The following is a 13,663-nucleotide window of genomic DNA, read 5'->3' on the forward strand; positions in this document are numbered from 1 at the left end:
GAATTGCAGCTCAGAAGCCTCTTACGTCTGCCCGGGAGCAGTGGGAGGGATGGTTCCCCAGAAGCCCCTTCCTCTCGGCTGGAAGCAGCAGGAGGGATGGTGGTCAATAATCCCCTTCCTCTGGACCAGGAGCAGTGGGATGGTGGCTCAGAAGCCCCTACCTCTGGGCTGGGAGTGACGGGACCCATTATCGTGGTCTGATGGTCTGATGTCCTCTCCTTCTTTGTAGTGTGGAACCAGGTGGCTGTACACAGGAGCGGGGGGTGGTGGGTGTCCAGTGAATTGATGCCGGGGCGCAGGCTGATTCGGTGTGTTCCCCCCTCTTTAGTTCTTAATATAGGTATTCACTGCTATGACTTTCCCTCGTAACACTGCTTTCATTGTATCTGATAAATTCTGCTATGTTCTATTGTCATTGTCAGTTAAGTCTTAGAAGCTAATTTCCTGTTTAATTTGTTTGTGACCCATTGGTTATTTAGGAGGGTGTCTTTCAGTTTCTATGTGTTTAGGAAGTTCTTGTGGCTTCTTTTGGTATTGATCTCTAATTTCATTGCACTATGATATGATAATATGCAGGGGATTTTGGAGATCGACCCGTGTGCAACTGAAAAGAATGTGTATTCTGATTTTGTGGGTTGAAACACTCTGTAAACATTTGTTAAGTCCATTTGTTCAAGAGTTTAATTGATTTCTGGTATTTCATTATTGATTTTTTTGTCTAGTTTATCTGTCTATTTGTGATAATGGGGTATTGAGGTTCCCCCACTACTGTTGTATTAGTGCTTATTTGATTTTTCATGTCTGTTAATATTTGTTTTATATAGTTGGGTGTAGTAGCATTTGGTGCATATATATTTATGATTGTCGTGTCATCATCTTGGATTGTTCCCTTTACAAGGATGTCCTTTGTCTCTCTTAATCAGTGTTGTTTTGAAATCCACTTGATCTGAAAAGAGGATAGCTACTCCTGCTTTTTTTCAGGTTCCTGTCACATGGAGTATTGTTTTCTAACCTTTAACTTTCAGTCAGGGAACTTCTTTTTGAATTGTGTTTCTTGTGTGCAGCATATTGTTGGATCTTGCTTCTTGACCCACTCTGACAGTCTATTTCTTTTTTTTTTTTTTTTTTTTGGTCTATTTCTTTTGATTGATGAATTGAGACCATTAACTTTGGTTCTTATAATTGATATGCATTGACTTATCCTCGTCATGATTTTTTTCTGTTGTTGGATTCTCCACCTTTGCATCTAATTTTTTGTCTTCCCTAATGGATTCATTTTGTTCAGCTTCGTGGGGCTGTTTCCCTCACAGTCATTTTCTAGGATATTGTTTAAAATTTTATGGAGTGCTGGTTTCATATTCATGAAGTTCCTCAGGTGCTCTTTGTCATGAAAGTATCTCATTTCTCCATCAGTTTTGAAAGATAGTTTTGCAGGACTCATCAGTCTGGAGTGGAGGTTGTTATCTTTTACGGCTTGAAATACTTCACTTCAGGCTTGCTCTTCTTGCCTTGAGGGTTTGTGTTGAGAAGTCTGCTGTGGTTCTGATGAGCTTTCCTTTCCATGTGATTTGCTTCTTTTCTCTAACTGCTTGTAGTATTTTGTTCTTCTGTTGGGTTCTGTATTCTTTTTTTTTTTGGTGCCAGGGATTGAAGTCAGGACCTTGTGCTTGTGAGGGAGGTGGCAGAACCACTGAGCTAATCCTGGGCCCTGGATTTTTTTTTAAAATTTATTGGTACACCTTAGGTATACAGTACGTTTACATTTATCATTGGGTGCTTGTACCTGAACATGGTGTATCTTAGTTCTTATTTTTTCCCCCATTACCTGTGTGCCCTTCACCCCCTCCACCCTTCTCTATTTACATAGATTTTGTTTCCATATTTTTTCTTTTCTCAAAATTTTTCCTTTCCCTTCTTCCCTTTCCCCTTCTCCTCCCACCACCCCTACACTTTTGGACCTTTTCCTATTTCAAATTATTTTATTCATTTTAATCATTTTAATCCTTATTTACACTTTCAGTTTCTCACACTAGAGATACTATTCTGTCTTTACACATATGTGTCCTCTTTATTTCACTTAAGAGGATGGCCTCAATATGCACCCATTTAGCTATAAATGACTCTAGTTTCTTGTTCTTTATGGCTGAGTAGTACTCCATTTTATGAAAAAACCACATCTTCTTTATCCAGTTTCCAGTTGATGGGTACTTGGGCTGTTTCCAAGCTTTAGCTATTGCAAACTGTGCTGCTATAAACATAGGTGCACCTATATTGCTGTGGTATGATTCTTTTAATTCTTTGGGGAAGATTCCCAGTAGGGGAGTAGTTGAGTCAAGTGGGACCTCTAGCCCTAGTTCTTTGAGTTATTTCCATACTGATTTCCACAGTGGTTGCACCAGTCTGCACTCCCACCAACAATGGAGAAGGGTTCCTTTCTCCCCACACCCCCGCCAGCATTTGTTATTGGTTGATTTCTTGATAGTAGCTATTCTTTGTGGGGTAAGGTGGAATCTCAGTGTTGTTTTCATCTGCATCTCTCGGATGACCAGTGATGTTGAACATTTTTTCATATATTTATGTGCTACTTTTACTTCTTTCAGAAATGTCTGTTCATTTTGGATGCCCAGTTTTGAATTGAGTCTTTGAATTTGAGGGGTCTGATTTTTTTCATTTCTTTATATATTCTCGATAGTAGACCTTTGTCTGAGATACAGCTGCTAAAAATTTCTTCCCATTGTAGGTTGTCTCTTAGCTCTGTTGGTAGTTTCTCTTGCAGTACACAAGCTTTTTAAGAAGATGAGATCCCAGTTGTTGATTCTTTGTGCTAGCTCTCGTGCTACTGAGAATTTGTTCATAAAGTCTTTCTGTATTCTTAACTATTGTTGCATATGTATAGATTTTTTTTGATCACAGCTAGGTGGAGTCCTATATGCCTCACTTATCTGTATGTTAACTTCTTTTCCCTTGCTTGGGAAATTTTCTGCCATTACTTCTATGAACAGATTTTTATGTCTTTTGCTCTCTCCTGTTTATTCATTGACTCTGATCAGTCTTATGTTGTTATTCTTTGCATCGTCTAGCAGCTGCTGGATTTATTTCTTGTGGTTACTTACTCTTTTTTAGAAATTTTTTCTTTTCCAGGTCACTAATTGCAGTCCTGTCTTGTATATCTGATATTGTGTCCTCACATTGGCTCATTCTCCTTCTTAAATTTCATTGGAGTTTTTAGTCTCCTGGATATGTGTTTGCATCCATTTATGGATTCAATTTCTTTGCTTTACTGGGATTTCATCCTATTCTCCCCCTCCCCCCCCTTTAATGTATGCTCTAGAGTTATTAATCATGTGTTTCACTATGGTCACTATCTCTGTTGTTATCTGAGAAATTATTTCTGATTTCATTTTTTCCAGTTCCTTTTTCATTGTCAGTTTAGGGAGTCTATGTGGTTGAGTTTCGGATTCACCCCCTGTATTTCCCTTTCGTGATCTAGAAGTCTTGGTTTGCATCTTGTTGAGGTGTCGTGGTATTTTTGAAGTTTTTAATTTTATTTGGTATGTGTAAATTGCTTATTGCAAGTATCTTTATTGCTAATATTTGGAGCCCGTAGGGAATGGCCACTTCTTGGGTTATCTTTCTGGTATAGTTGGCCTTTGGGATTTGAATCTGTAATGGCCTTAAAGGGATGTTAGTCTTGGTATATCAGTAAAGACAACTGACTAGTGCAGTCACATCACCTTGGCTGAAGTAATACAATCACCACAGTAGCATCAAACATCACTTAGAAAATAACAATTGTGGTACTTATTATTTTGACACCTTTAACTGCATAAACTAGACTTGTAGTTATCAAAATCAAGGACCAACCAGAAATATGTTTACCATTAGTAAGCCCTTCAGTATAGCAGCTTTACCCTCTAGGAAGAAGACTTGGTGGGGGGTAGAAGGACAGGTTAATAGTAGGGCTAGAGGACAGAGGAGGATCACACAAACTTTGGAAAACTAGTGTAGAAGGAAAAAGTGATGAAGGAGAAAAAGAGAGAAGAAGGAACAGAAACAAGAACAGAACAAATTAACAGCAACAGGAAAACTAGAAACTATTCACACCTTTTTAACAATAAGAACAATAGAAAAGGGGCTGGGGATTTAGCTCAGTGGTTTCGCTGCCTGTTGCGCAAGTGCAAGGACCCGAGTTCAATCCCCGGTACCTTAAAAAAAAAGGAAGAACAATAAAAAAAACAGAATAGGATAAAAATAGGAACAAGAAAGAAGAGAAATGAAGAAGAAAAGAGAAGTAAAAGAAAAGAAAGAAAGAAAGAAAGAAAAAAAAAGATCCCCTTGGAGGTGTGACTCTGCTATTGCTGGTATACAATGTGGGCAGCAGCTTGTGGAGTGGATTGGATTTATCTCAGCAAACCAGCTGTAGTCCAGTGAGAGTCAGGCTGGTTTCTGGCTGTGAGGCCAGAATTGAGGTCCCTGACTTCCTGCTGGTTGAACTCTATAAGGTTCTACTGCAGGTTTGAGCCACCCTTCCCCTGTAGCAGGTCCAGGTTTGGTAGGAGGTGCCTGCCCCAGCAACTCAACAATTGATATAGTCCACTCTGCCTTTGCTCTCCTAGTGTGCTTCAATTTTCAACAAGTAGCCTTGGAGAGACCCTCTGCTGTTTCTCACCACTGCACCATAGCAATGGCTTTCTGGCCTGAGGTGCCTCTGCTGCATGGATCCAGGTCCATGGAACGCCCTCACAGTGTGGGGTGACACCCTAGTGGGCTTGGGGAGGCCACATGTCTCATAGGGTATGGGAATGGAAGGAAAAGCTTTTAATTTTGATGAAGTATAATTAGTTTTTTCCTTCAGTTGACTGTGCTTTTGATTCATAGCTAAGAAATCAATGCCATGTCCAGTGTCATGAAACTTGTCCATCATATTTTCTTCAAGTTGTACAGTTTTAGCTCCTAAATTTAGCCCTTTGATCAAATTTGAGGGTTTTTTTGTTTTTGTTTTTGTTTTTGATTTTTTGCAGTACCAGGGATAGAATTCAGGGCCTTGCCCTTGTGAGGCAGGTGCAGTGCCACTGAGTTAAATCCCCGGCCCTAGTTTGAGTTTTTATATATGGTAAAAGGTAGTAAGTAGACCTTCTTTATTCTTTTAAACAACAATGTCCAGTTTCCCCAGCACCATTTATAAAAAAACCCCTGTTCTTTCCTCATTAAATGGTATTGGAACACTTACCAAAAATCAATTACCCATAGGGCTGAGGATTTAGCTCAGGGGATTTAGTTATTTGGAGTCCTTTGAGATTTCATGTAAATGTTAAGATGGTTTTTTTCTGTTTCTGAAGAAACATTGAGAGTTTGATAGAAGTTACATTGAATCTATAGGTCACTTCAAGAAGTATGTATAGAAATGATAGCAATACAAATTCTCTTAGTCCAGGAGTACAGATGTCTTTTTGATTATGTCTTTTTTTGAACAATGTTTTATAGATTTCATTATCTAAGATTTTGCTTCCTTGGTTAAGGTTGTTTCTGAACATTTTATTCTTTTTAATAGTACTGTTTTCTTAATTTTTTAGGCTTCATTATTAGTGTGAAGAAACACAACTAATTTTTCCATTTGATTTTTATATCCTGAAACATTGCTGAATTTGTTCATTGTAACATTTGTAGAGTGTAGAATCTGTAGTTTTCTGCATATAAATCTTGTCATCTATAAACACGATTTTATTTCTTCCTTTCAAATTTGGATGCCTTCTTTTTATATTTCTTTCCTAATTGCTCTGGCTAGAGCTTCTGATAGTATGTTGAATAGAAGTGGCAAAAGTAGGTATTTTGTCTTGATCGAAGGAGAAAAAGCTGTCTTTTTTTCACCATTGAGTATATTAGCTATGAGTTTTTCATATGCAGCCTTTATTATTGAAGACATTACCTTCCATCCCTAGTTAGTGAGGTGGTTTATTTTTTTAAAATCAATCATTCAAGGGTGTTAAATTCATAAAATGCTTTTTTTGCATCAATTAAGATATTCATGAGGAGTTTTCCCCTTCTATTTTGTTATTGTTACACCATATTACAGTGATTGGTTTTCATGTGTTGAAATATTCCGATAATCTCTTGTTGTCATGTTATGTGATTCTTTTAATATGCTTCTGAATTTAGTTTGTTCTTTGCTTGTTCTTAGAGAAAAATATTTCTTTACGGAAAGATGGCTTAACAGTTACTAGTGGTACTTTGTTGTGGGCACTGAACTGAAAACACACACATACACATAGATGTACTATATATTGCTATTAATCCCCCTCAAAACGTTTTGCCTTGCTTCAAACACACTTATCCCAGCATTCTTGGCACTTTATGAAGCAGTTCTGGAAGTCCTCTTTCATATGTGTAATTACAAGGTGTGATAAAAGTACAGTGAATGCCATCCATTGGAAAGGCAGGCTTGTAAAAAACGTGTGCCTTCATCCATCTATTCACAGTTACTGGCACTGTGCAACTTCTGGCTCTTCCCTAAAATAAAAGTGACCATGAAAGATACATTTTGAATGAATTCAGGACATCAAGGCAGCCATGACAGTATAACTAAAGACACTTGTAAAGGAGAACTTCAGAACAGCTTCAGAAAGTATCAAGAAAGTGAGGGTGGAGTATTTTGAGGGACACTAATGGCAGTGTGTCTTTTACAATAATGATTTTTAAAAATTTAGACATTTTATTGTACCTCATTCATTTATATATACAAACATACTTCATTTATAATTTATTCATTTATTTTCCATTAAACTCCAGTCCTCTCAAGAGCAGGGTCAACCTTGCTCTTGTTTATACTATTCATTCCTAGTTTCATATTTGGCACAGGTATATTCTTGAAAAGTGTGTGTGTAATGAATGTTTAATTCTCCTGATACTGTAATCCTGTATGATAGTTATTTTTTGCCATGTTCATTGTAAGATAAAAGCAGTTTAGTCAGTGTAATAGTGGTGAGTTGTGATTATAAGACAAAGGATTGAGCGTGTATTAAGTACCTGCCATGTACCTAGTATTGGAGGCATAATAGATAGCCCCAGGCCCCACATAGCTCAATTTGATTGTGGGAAGCAGATAAGTAAATAATTACCTGGCAAAAGGAGGTGTTATGGTATGAATGTCCTCCAAAATTCATGTGTTGAAATTTAATCCCTGTTGTGTTGGTATTAAGAGATGTACCTTTTGGGAAATGATTCTGTCTCGAAGCTCTGCCTTTGTGAATGGATTAGCACCTTATCAAAGGTCTGTAGGTAGGTAGCTTAGCTTCATTTTGCCCATCTGCCTTCTGCCATACGAGGATACAGTGTCCATCTCTTGTGGAGGGGATACCATCTTGGAATCAGAGAGCCACTCTTAGTACATACCAAACCTGCTGGCAACTGCATCTGGACTTGTAGCATTTGGAACTTTGAGAAATAAATTTCTCTCATTTATCAGTTACCCAGTATGTGGTATTTTCAAGTGAAGTCATCAGAGAAGAGGTAATGAGGTATAGTAGTTAGGAGCATAGGCTTTGGAATTTAAAAGGCTTGGATTTATTTTGCTGCTTACTAGGTATGTGGCTTGCGATAAGTTACTTGTTTAGCTTACTATTTTTAATCTATAAAATGGATCTAACATCTGTCTTTATCAGTTTGTTTTCTTATTAGTTGACTGGTGAGAACGTGGCAAGGCATTTAAGCATTTACTTAATCTGGGAAGAGTTGCTAGAGGTAGGAAAGGAAAGAGATGGTTATTTATTTTTTATTTTCAAATTCCAAAACCTTTTATCTACATGTTTAAAGGATCAGAAATCCTATGCATTATGTTAACTGTTGCCTGCATCAAAAAATATTGAATACACATTCTTCTAGGTTATGACAAGTCATGAAAAAAATGATTTTGTGGGCCAGGGATTTAGCTCAGTGGTTCCACCGCCTGCCTTGCAAGCGCAAGGTCCCAAGTTTGATACCAGTACCAAAAGAAAACAAGAAACAAAAAAAACGATTTTTTTTACTATTTGTGTTGAAGTGTTTGTTTCTGAAATCTTTTGTGTTTTTTATCCTCATTGTAATTTGTCCCCCATTGTTGCTGTTTCCTTTCCCTATAATTATTTTTTCCAAATAACTTAAAAAACTCATTTAATGTAATTTAACATTTACATGGTTATTTCACATCTTACTATTTGAGAATTCTAATGATCAAATCCAAATTTCATAGGGATGATTTAGTTTTTTAAAATAAACCCACACAAGAGTACAGTTTGCATTTATTTAATTTTAAAATGTGATTTTTGCTCTCACTAATACAACAGCCAGAAAGGTAGAATATAAAATTCTAGAGTCTATATGTATTCTGTATGTTTTCTTCATTAGGAATTTTCAGTATTTAACTTTCATGTAAATACAATTTTTGAAAAAGTAAATACAATATAGTATATTTTTCATACTGACACTTGCTGTGAATTTTCTCTTAGAATATTACACATTACAATATTTCCTCCAAACAGCAGCAAATACTAGTACTCTCATTTTCCAGTACCAGAAGATCTTAGATGATCTAATTTTCTAAAATAAGGCAATCAAGAATTACCTGTAAGTGGCATACTTTTTTGTCTTATTGTACTTGGAAACATGATTCTGACACTGTTTCCCCCTTCCATTGTAATTCAGTTATTTCCTCTCCAGAAATGCCTTAAGTCTTAGTGAAATTCGAATGCCCCGCCCATTCTGGGGATGGAATTCAGGATCTTGCGCTTGCAAGGCAGGCCCTGGAACCACTGAGCTAAATCCCTGGCCTATTCCTCATTCTTAATACATACCAGAACATTGCTGTGTAGCTTCTGATCACTGCTGCACCTTTGCTTCTTCATCTTTAGAGCAGAGGGTTGTGAGATTGGATTATATGGTTTTTGAGGCCCTTAGGCAATGACACTTTTATTTCAAACTAATGCAATCAGAGTAGATGCCCTTTTAGCTTTTATTGTTGGCTTAATCACCTACCAATCCAATTATTTAAATACAGGATGACCAAAAATTGCATGTATTTTGTTAATTTTTATAAGACAATATAACAGGAAATATAAAAACGACAATTTATTCAATACAAGGATCAACTGGTTGAAGTTGCTTGAGTGGTGCTCAGAATAGTCAGTATGTAAACAAACGTGCTGCCTGAGTGATGCTCAAGGTAAACTCTTAAGTAGGTAAAAAGTCCTGAAAATGGCCATAGACCAATGGCATGGTTAGTAAAGATCTTCTCAGTTTTCTCTCAAGAAATTAACTGTCTACTGTTGTGTCATAGCTTTATGACTCTGTGTGTTTGTATACTAACTCATAAATGAAGGAAAGTTATACTATAATTTTCACAACTCAAAATTTCCACAAATCTAAGAAAACATTATATAAAGCTTTGCAACTGACAAAAGTTCATCTCAGCTGAGGGTAACAGGTGTATATAGGATGTGTACAGTGGTGAGAAGGGGACTTCAATGGTTTCTGTAGTGAAAAGTGGTTAGAGGTAATAGAGACCTTGCAGGCCACTAGAACTAGACAGTAGGTATTATAAGGGGACTGTTGCATTTTATCTTTATCCTGCTAATGAGTTTTCTCCATGAGTCACAGGACATGATCCCCAGTGATTCCACACTTACCTTCTAGTTCACCTTAAGGCTAGAGGTCTTACCAGCCAGCTCCAGTTTATAAAAAACCGCAGGGAAGGACCCCTAATCAACCTAGTCTAGCACATTAGCCTTCCTCTGTGTCCAGGGGGATAGGGCTAATTGCTGAAAAGAAGTGATTGGATCATCAAGCAAAGATTACTTACTGGACAAATAGAAAACACCCAGTGTATTGGAATTTAAAGGAATCAAGTTTTGAACTTAATTAAAACCAGTCAAAAATTCCTATGAGTTATAGTTTATGATGGGACTTTTTTTTAATATTACTTACATTTATTTGTTTATGCATTTTGCCTGACCTGTGTGGTAAAAGCCATATTCTTTGTTCATATCGGTATGTTTCAGTAGTCAGTTGAATCAGTCTTGGTTTGGGTAGTTAAGCCCAACTGGATATTATTTGTTACTGTAATTTTGAACTTATCGTACTATGTTCTGTGAGAAGAACGGCTTTGATTTGGATCCAGTAGCATTATAGTCAAAGGTGGATAGAAGATGTCTGTCTTATGCACCTGCTCCTTGTTCTTCCGTCATTTCTTTTAATTTTCCACTTTTTGTTTATGTTTGTAACACATCTTCATGAGTCAGTATTTCCATATTAAAATTGATAAGGAATATGGTTAGTTTATTTTTGTTATTTTGATGTACAGTGTCTAGTTGATTTCTCTTTAGGCAGAAAGCTAGTATTTCTTCAGTTTGATTTATATATTTTTTTTTTTATTTTACTTACTTATTTATTTTTTAGTCTGATTTATATTTAGTGATTATCCCTTGGCTTCTGATTTTTCAAAAACTAGATTGAGTTCAGTTCAGCCAACATCTGTTGGGTGCCTACACTATGATCTAGGCATTGGGATTACAAAGAATGAAAACAGTTCCCCCAACATGAATTTAGAGACAAATATAATTAGGAAATTTCCCACTTTATAATGACATTATTTAATAAATCACCTGTATAATGACTCATCTTGCTTTACAATTAAAGTTTTACTTGAATGTGATTTACTTGAGAAAGATGATGCTGTCTTCAAAGAGTTTTTCCTAATTGCTGTGGCTATTGTTTCTTCCAATAAAGAATGGTTTCTGTGACATTCTAAATGAATGCTAAGAATACCACTGTATTAAAAATGAAAGCATTTTCTTTGTTGGTACTATTCTTATAGTGATTTACTTAAAAAAAAAAAAACAAACAAACCTGTGAGCCAGGAATGGTGGCACATACCTGCTGTAATCCCAGCTATTCATGAGGCCGTGGGGCTGGAAGACTGCAAATTTGAGGCCAGCCAAGGGGAAATTAGAAAGACACTGTCTCAAAATAAAGCTTTTTTAAAAATGAGCTAGATGTAGCCTAGTGTTAAGAGTGATGACTTAGCATGTGTTAGGCCCTAGGTTCAATCTCCAGTGCTTGGAAAAATGCTGTAGTGCCACCTGCTATTCCAAATTATTTTACTGTATAAAATCTCAAATATTAAGTAGAAGGTAATATAATTAAACACTTGATAATATTTATGAAGAAGTGTTTATTGGGATACTAAAACAGATTGACTTGATTTTTAAGGCAGGTAATAACATATCTGACAATATTAAGATGTCAGCATTAAGCAGATCATTAAAATACGTTACATTTGCAGTAACTATTCTACAGCAGCAATTTAAATTTATATTCCAAGAAGTATGTCTGTTACTGTATGTCACAATAACATAAAAGATAAAGAGGTTTTTTGCTGTTTTTGTTTGTTTGTTGGTGGCTGGGGATTAAACCTAGGGCCTTTGCACTGAGCTACATCCCCACCCCTTATTTTTTTGAGAGAGTCTCACTAAGTTGCTGTATTGCTCAGGCTGGACTCACTTATTTTTTATTTTATTTTATTTTTTGGTAGCGGGGATTGAACTCAGGACCTTGTGCTTGTGAGGCAGGCGGCGAAACCACTGAGCTAAATCCCCAGCCTAGACTTACTTTTGATCCTTCTTCTTTAGCCTCCTGGAATACTGGGAGTACAAACATGTGTCACCATACCTGGATAAGAGTTTTTTTGTTTTGGAATTTTTTCTTTTTGTTGGTTGATTGGTTGGTTTGCAATTTTAAAACACTCTTAGAGTTTGGTGGCGTGATTGGTTGAATGACAGAAATATGAGTGATTTCTTTGGAGCATTTAAAGTGCTTAACTATTATGAAAATGAACTTTGATGTTACATATCAATTTTTATTCTTTTAAAGGAGGGTGCATCTGCCCGTAAGACTCAGACCCCTGCAGCACAACCGGTACCAAGACCAGGTAAAATTATAAAATTTATCCCCCCCAATGATTATGACATTAAATGTTTTTTATATGTTTAATACTCCTTTAGAAACTGAAAATTTTTACTTCAAATACATTGAAAAGTAATTTTAAAAATAATTGACAATAAATATTGCTGAGCAGATTCCAAAACAATGATAATACATATAAACTGCTTGCCATACTTTGGTCAGCAACTCTGAGTCTTTATATTAGCAGAAGAACATGGAGTTAAAGTGAAAAACATGCTGAGTTATTTATTTTCCTTAACATATTTAAACAGCTCAACTGTGTTTTATAACATTGTTTACTAACCTAGTATTTTCCTCAATTGGATTCAAAATTGATAAAATAGATTGTATGTATGACACCATATAACACTGAAATAGGTTTTATAGCACTGTACTTTTTCTGGGGTTTTTTGTTGTTGTTGTTGTTGGGGTTTTTTGTTGTTTTTTTTTTTGGTACCGGGAATTGAACTCAGGACCTTGCACTTGCAAAGCAGTCCACGCCGCCACTGAGCTAAATTCCTGGCCCTTTTTTTTTTGGCGGGGTACTGGGGATCGAACTTGTGACCTTGCACTTGTGAGGCAGCCAACGGCACCACTGAGCTAAGTCGCCGGCCAGCACTGCACTTTTTAATAATGATTTTTTAAGATATGCCCCTAAGAGCACTTACTTGGATAAACAGGTACAGTTGAAAAGTTAAGGAAAATTTTAGTGATTAGTTTAGATGTTTTCTTTTGGTACTGGGGATCGAACTCAGGATCTTGCGCTTGCAAGGCAGGCATTACGGTACCACTGAGCTAAATCCCTGGCCCAGAATTAGTTTAGATTTTTTAAAAAATCATTTAAAAATATTTTAAAGGGCTACCCATGTGTATTCCTTTTCTTATTAATTCTGTACTCTAGATTCATGATATTGCATGCCAATGTGAATTATTTCCTGTAGAAGCACAACATCATAATTTTAATACACTGATGTGCAACTTTGATGTTTAGAATTTTGGATATTTACTATTGAGTATATAAAGTTCTGTAATCGTACAAAAATAAGTGTGTGGTAAGCAAAGGTAACATTGGAGTTACTTTTAAAAAGATTTTCTCTCTTCCTAGCACCTAAAGAGAATGATCTTTATGTTGGGTATGTAGCTCAGTTATGCCGGGCCTGCCTGGCAAGCACAAGATCCTGAGTGTGATCCTTGGTACTGGGGGAAAAAACAAGAATGCTCTTAATGGATGCATGTAGATACTAATACTGTATTCATTTTAGCTGTTTCACAGTTGCTCTTGGTGTTTTTTACATTTAGAGTAAGTTCAGTGCTAGGCTGTACCACATTTCTTTTTTACCTCATCAGTGCTGTTGAAAGGAAATTTGAAGAAAATGAAAAGGATTGGAGAAGTACAAGGTGATACTCCTCATAAACTTGGCAGCACCAACAGTGCAGATTTGAGTATCTTTTTATTTGTAGCAGTACATTTCCATAGAAGCAAATTCTAAAATCAGGGTTAGATTGTAAATATTAAATATTTCTAGAAGCATTTCAGAAGTAATGGTTTTTTAAAATTAGTACGTGTTTGTAGTACCTAAAGTTTACTTTCACCTTGGGGAGTGGGTACGTGTACCTAATATAGCTTGTTTGTTTTTTAAATCCTCTTCCCCTTCCCACCCAGTGTTTTATTTTATTGGAATGATTCTGCAGG

At 36.4% G+C, this 13,663-nt stretch overlaps 1 protein-coding gene across 1 annotated transcript in view; it reads left to right on the forward strand.

The window, feature by feature from the left end:
* The window catches only part of Cdc73 (cell division cycle 73), a 160,436-nt gene that overhangs the window by 108,011 nt on the left and 38,762 nt on the right, over positions 1-13,663 (forward strand). The window contains exon 11 of the mRNA XM_004862760.4: positions 11,899-11,956. Within this exon, the coding sequence (XP_004862817.1) occupies positions 11,899-11,956 (58 nt within the window). The remainder of the gene's footprint in view (positions 1-11,898; positions 11,957-13,663) is intronic.

This window comes from Heterocephalus glaber, unplaced genomic scaffold, assembly GCF_053883595.1.
Source record: "Heterocephalus glaber isolate CG9 unplaced genomic scaffold, H.glaber_assembly_v1.0 deba00001600, whole genome shotgun sequence".
NCBI lineage: Eukaryota > Metazoa > Chordata > Mammalia > Rodentia > Bathyergidae > Heterocephalus > Heterocephalus glaber.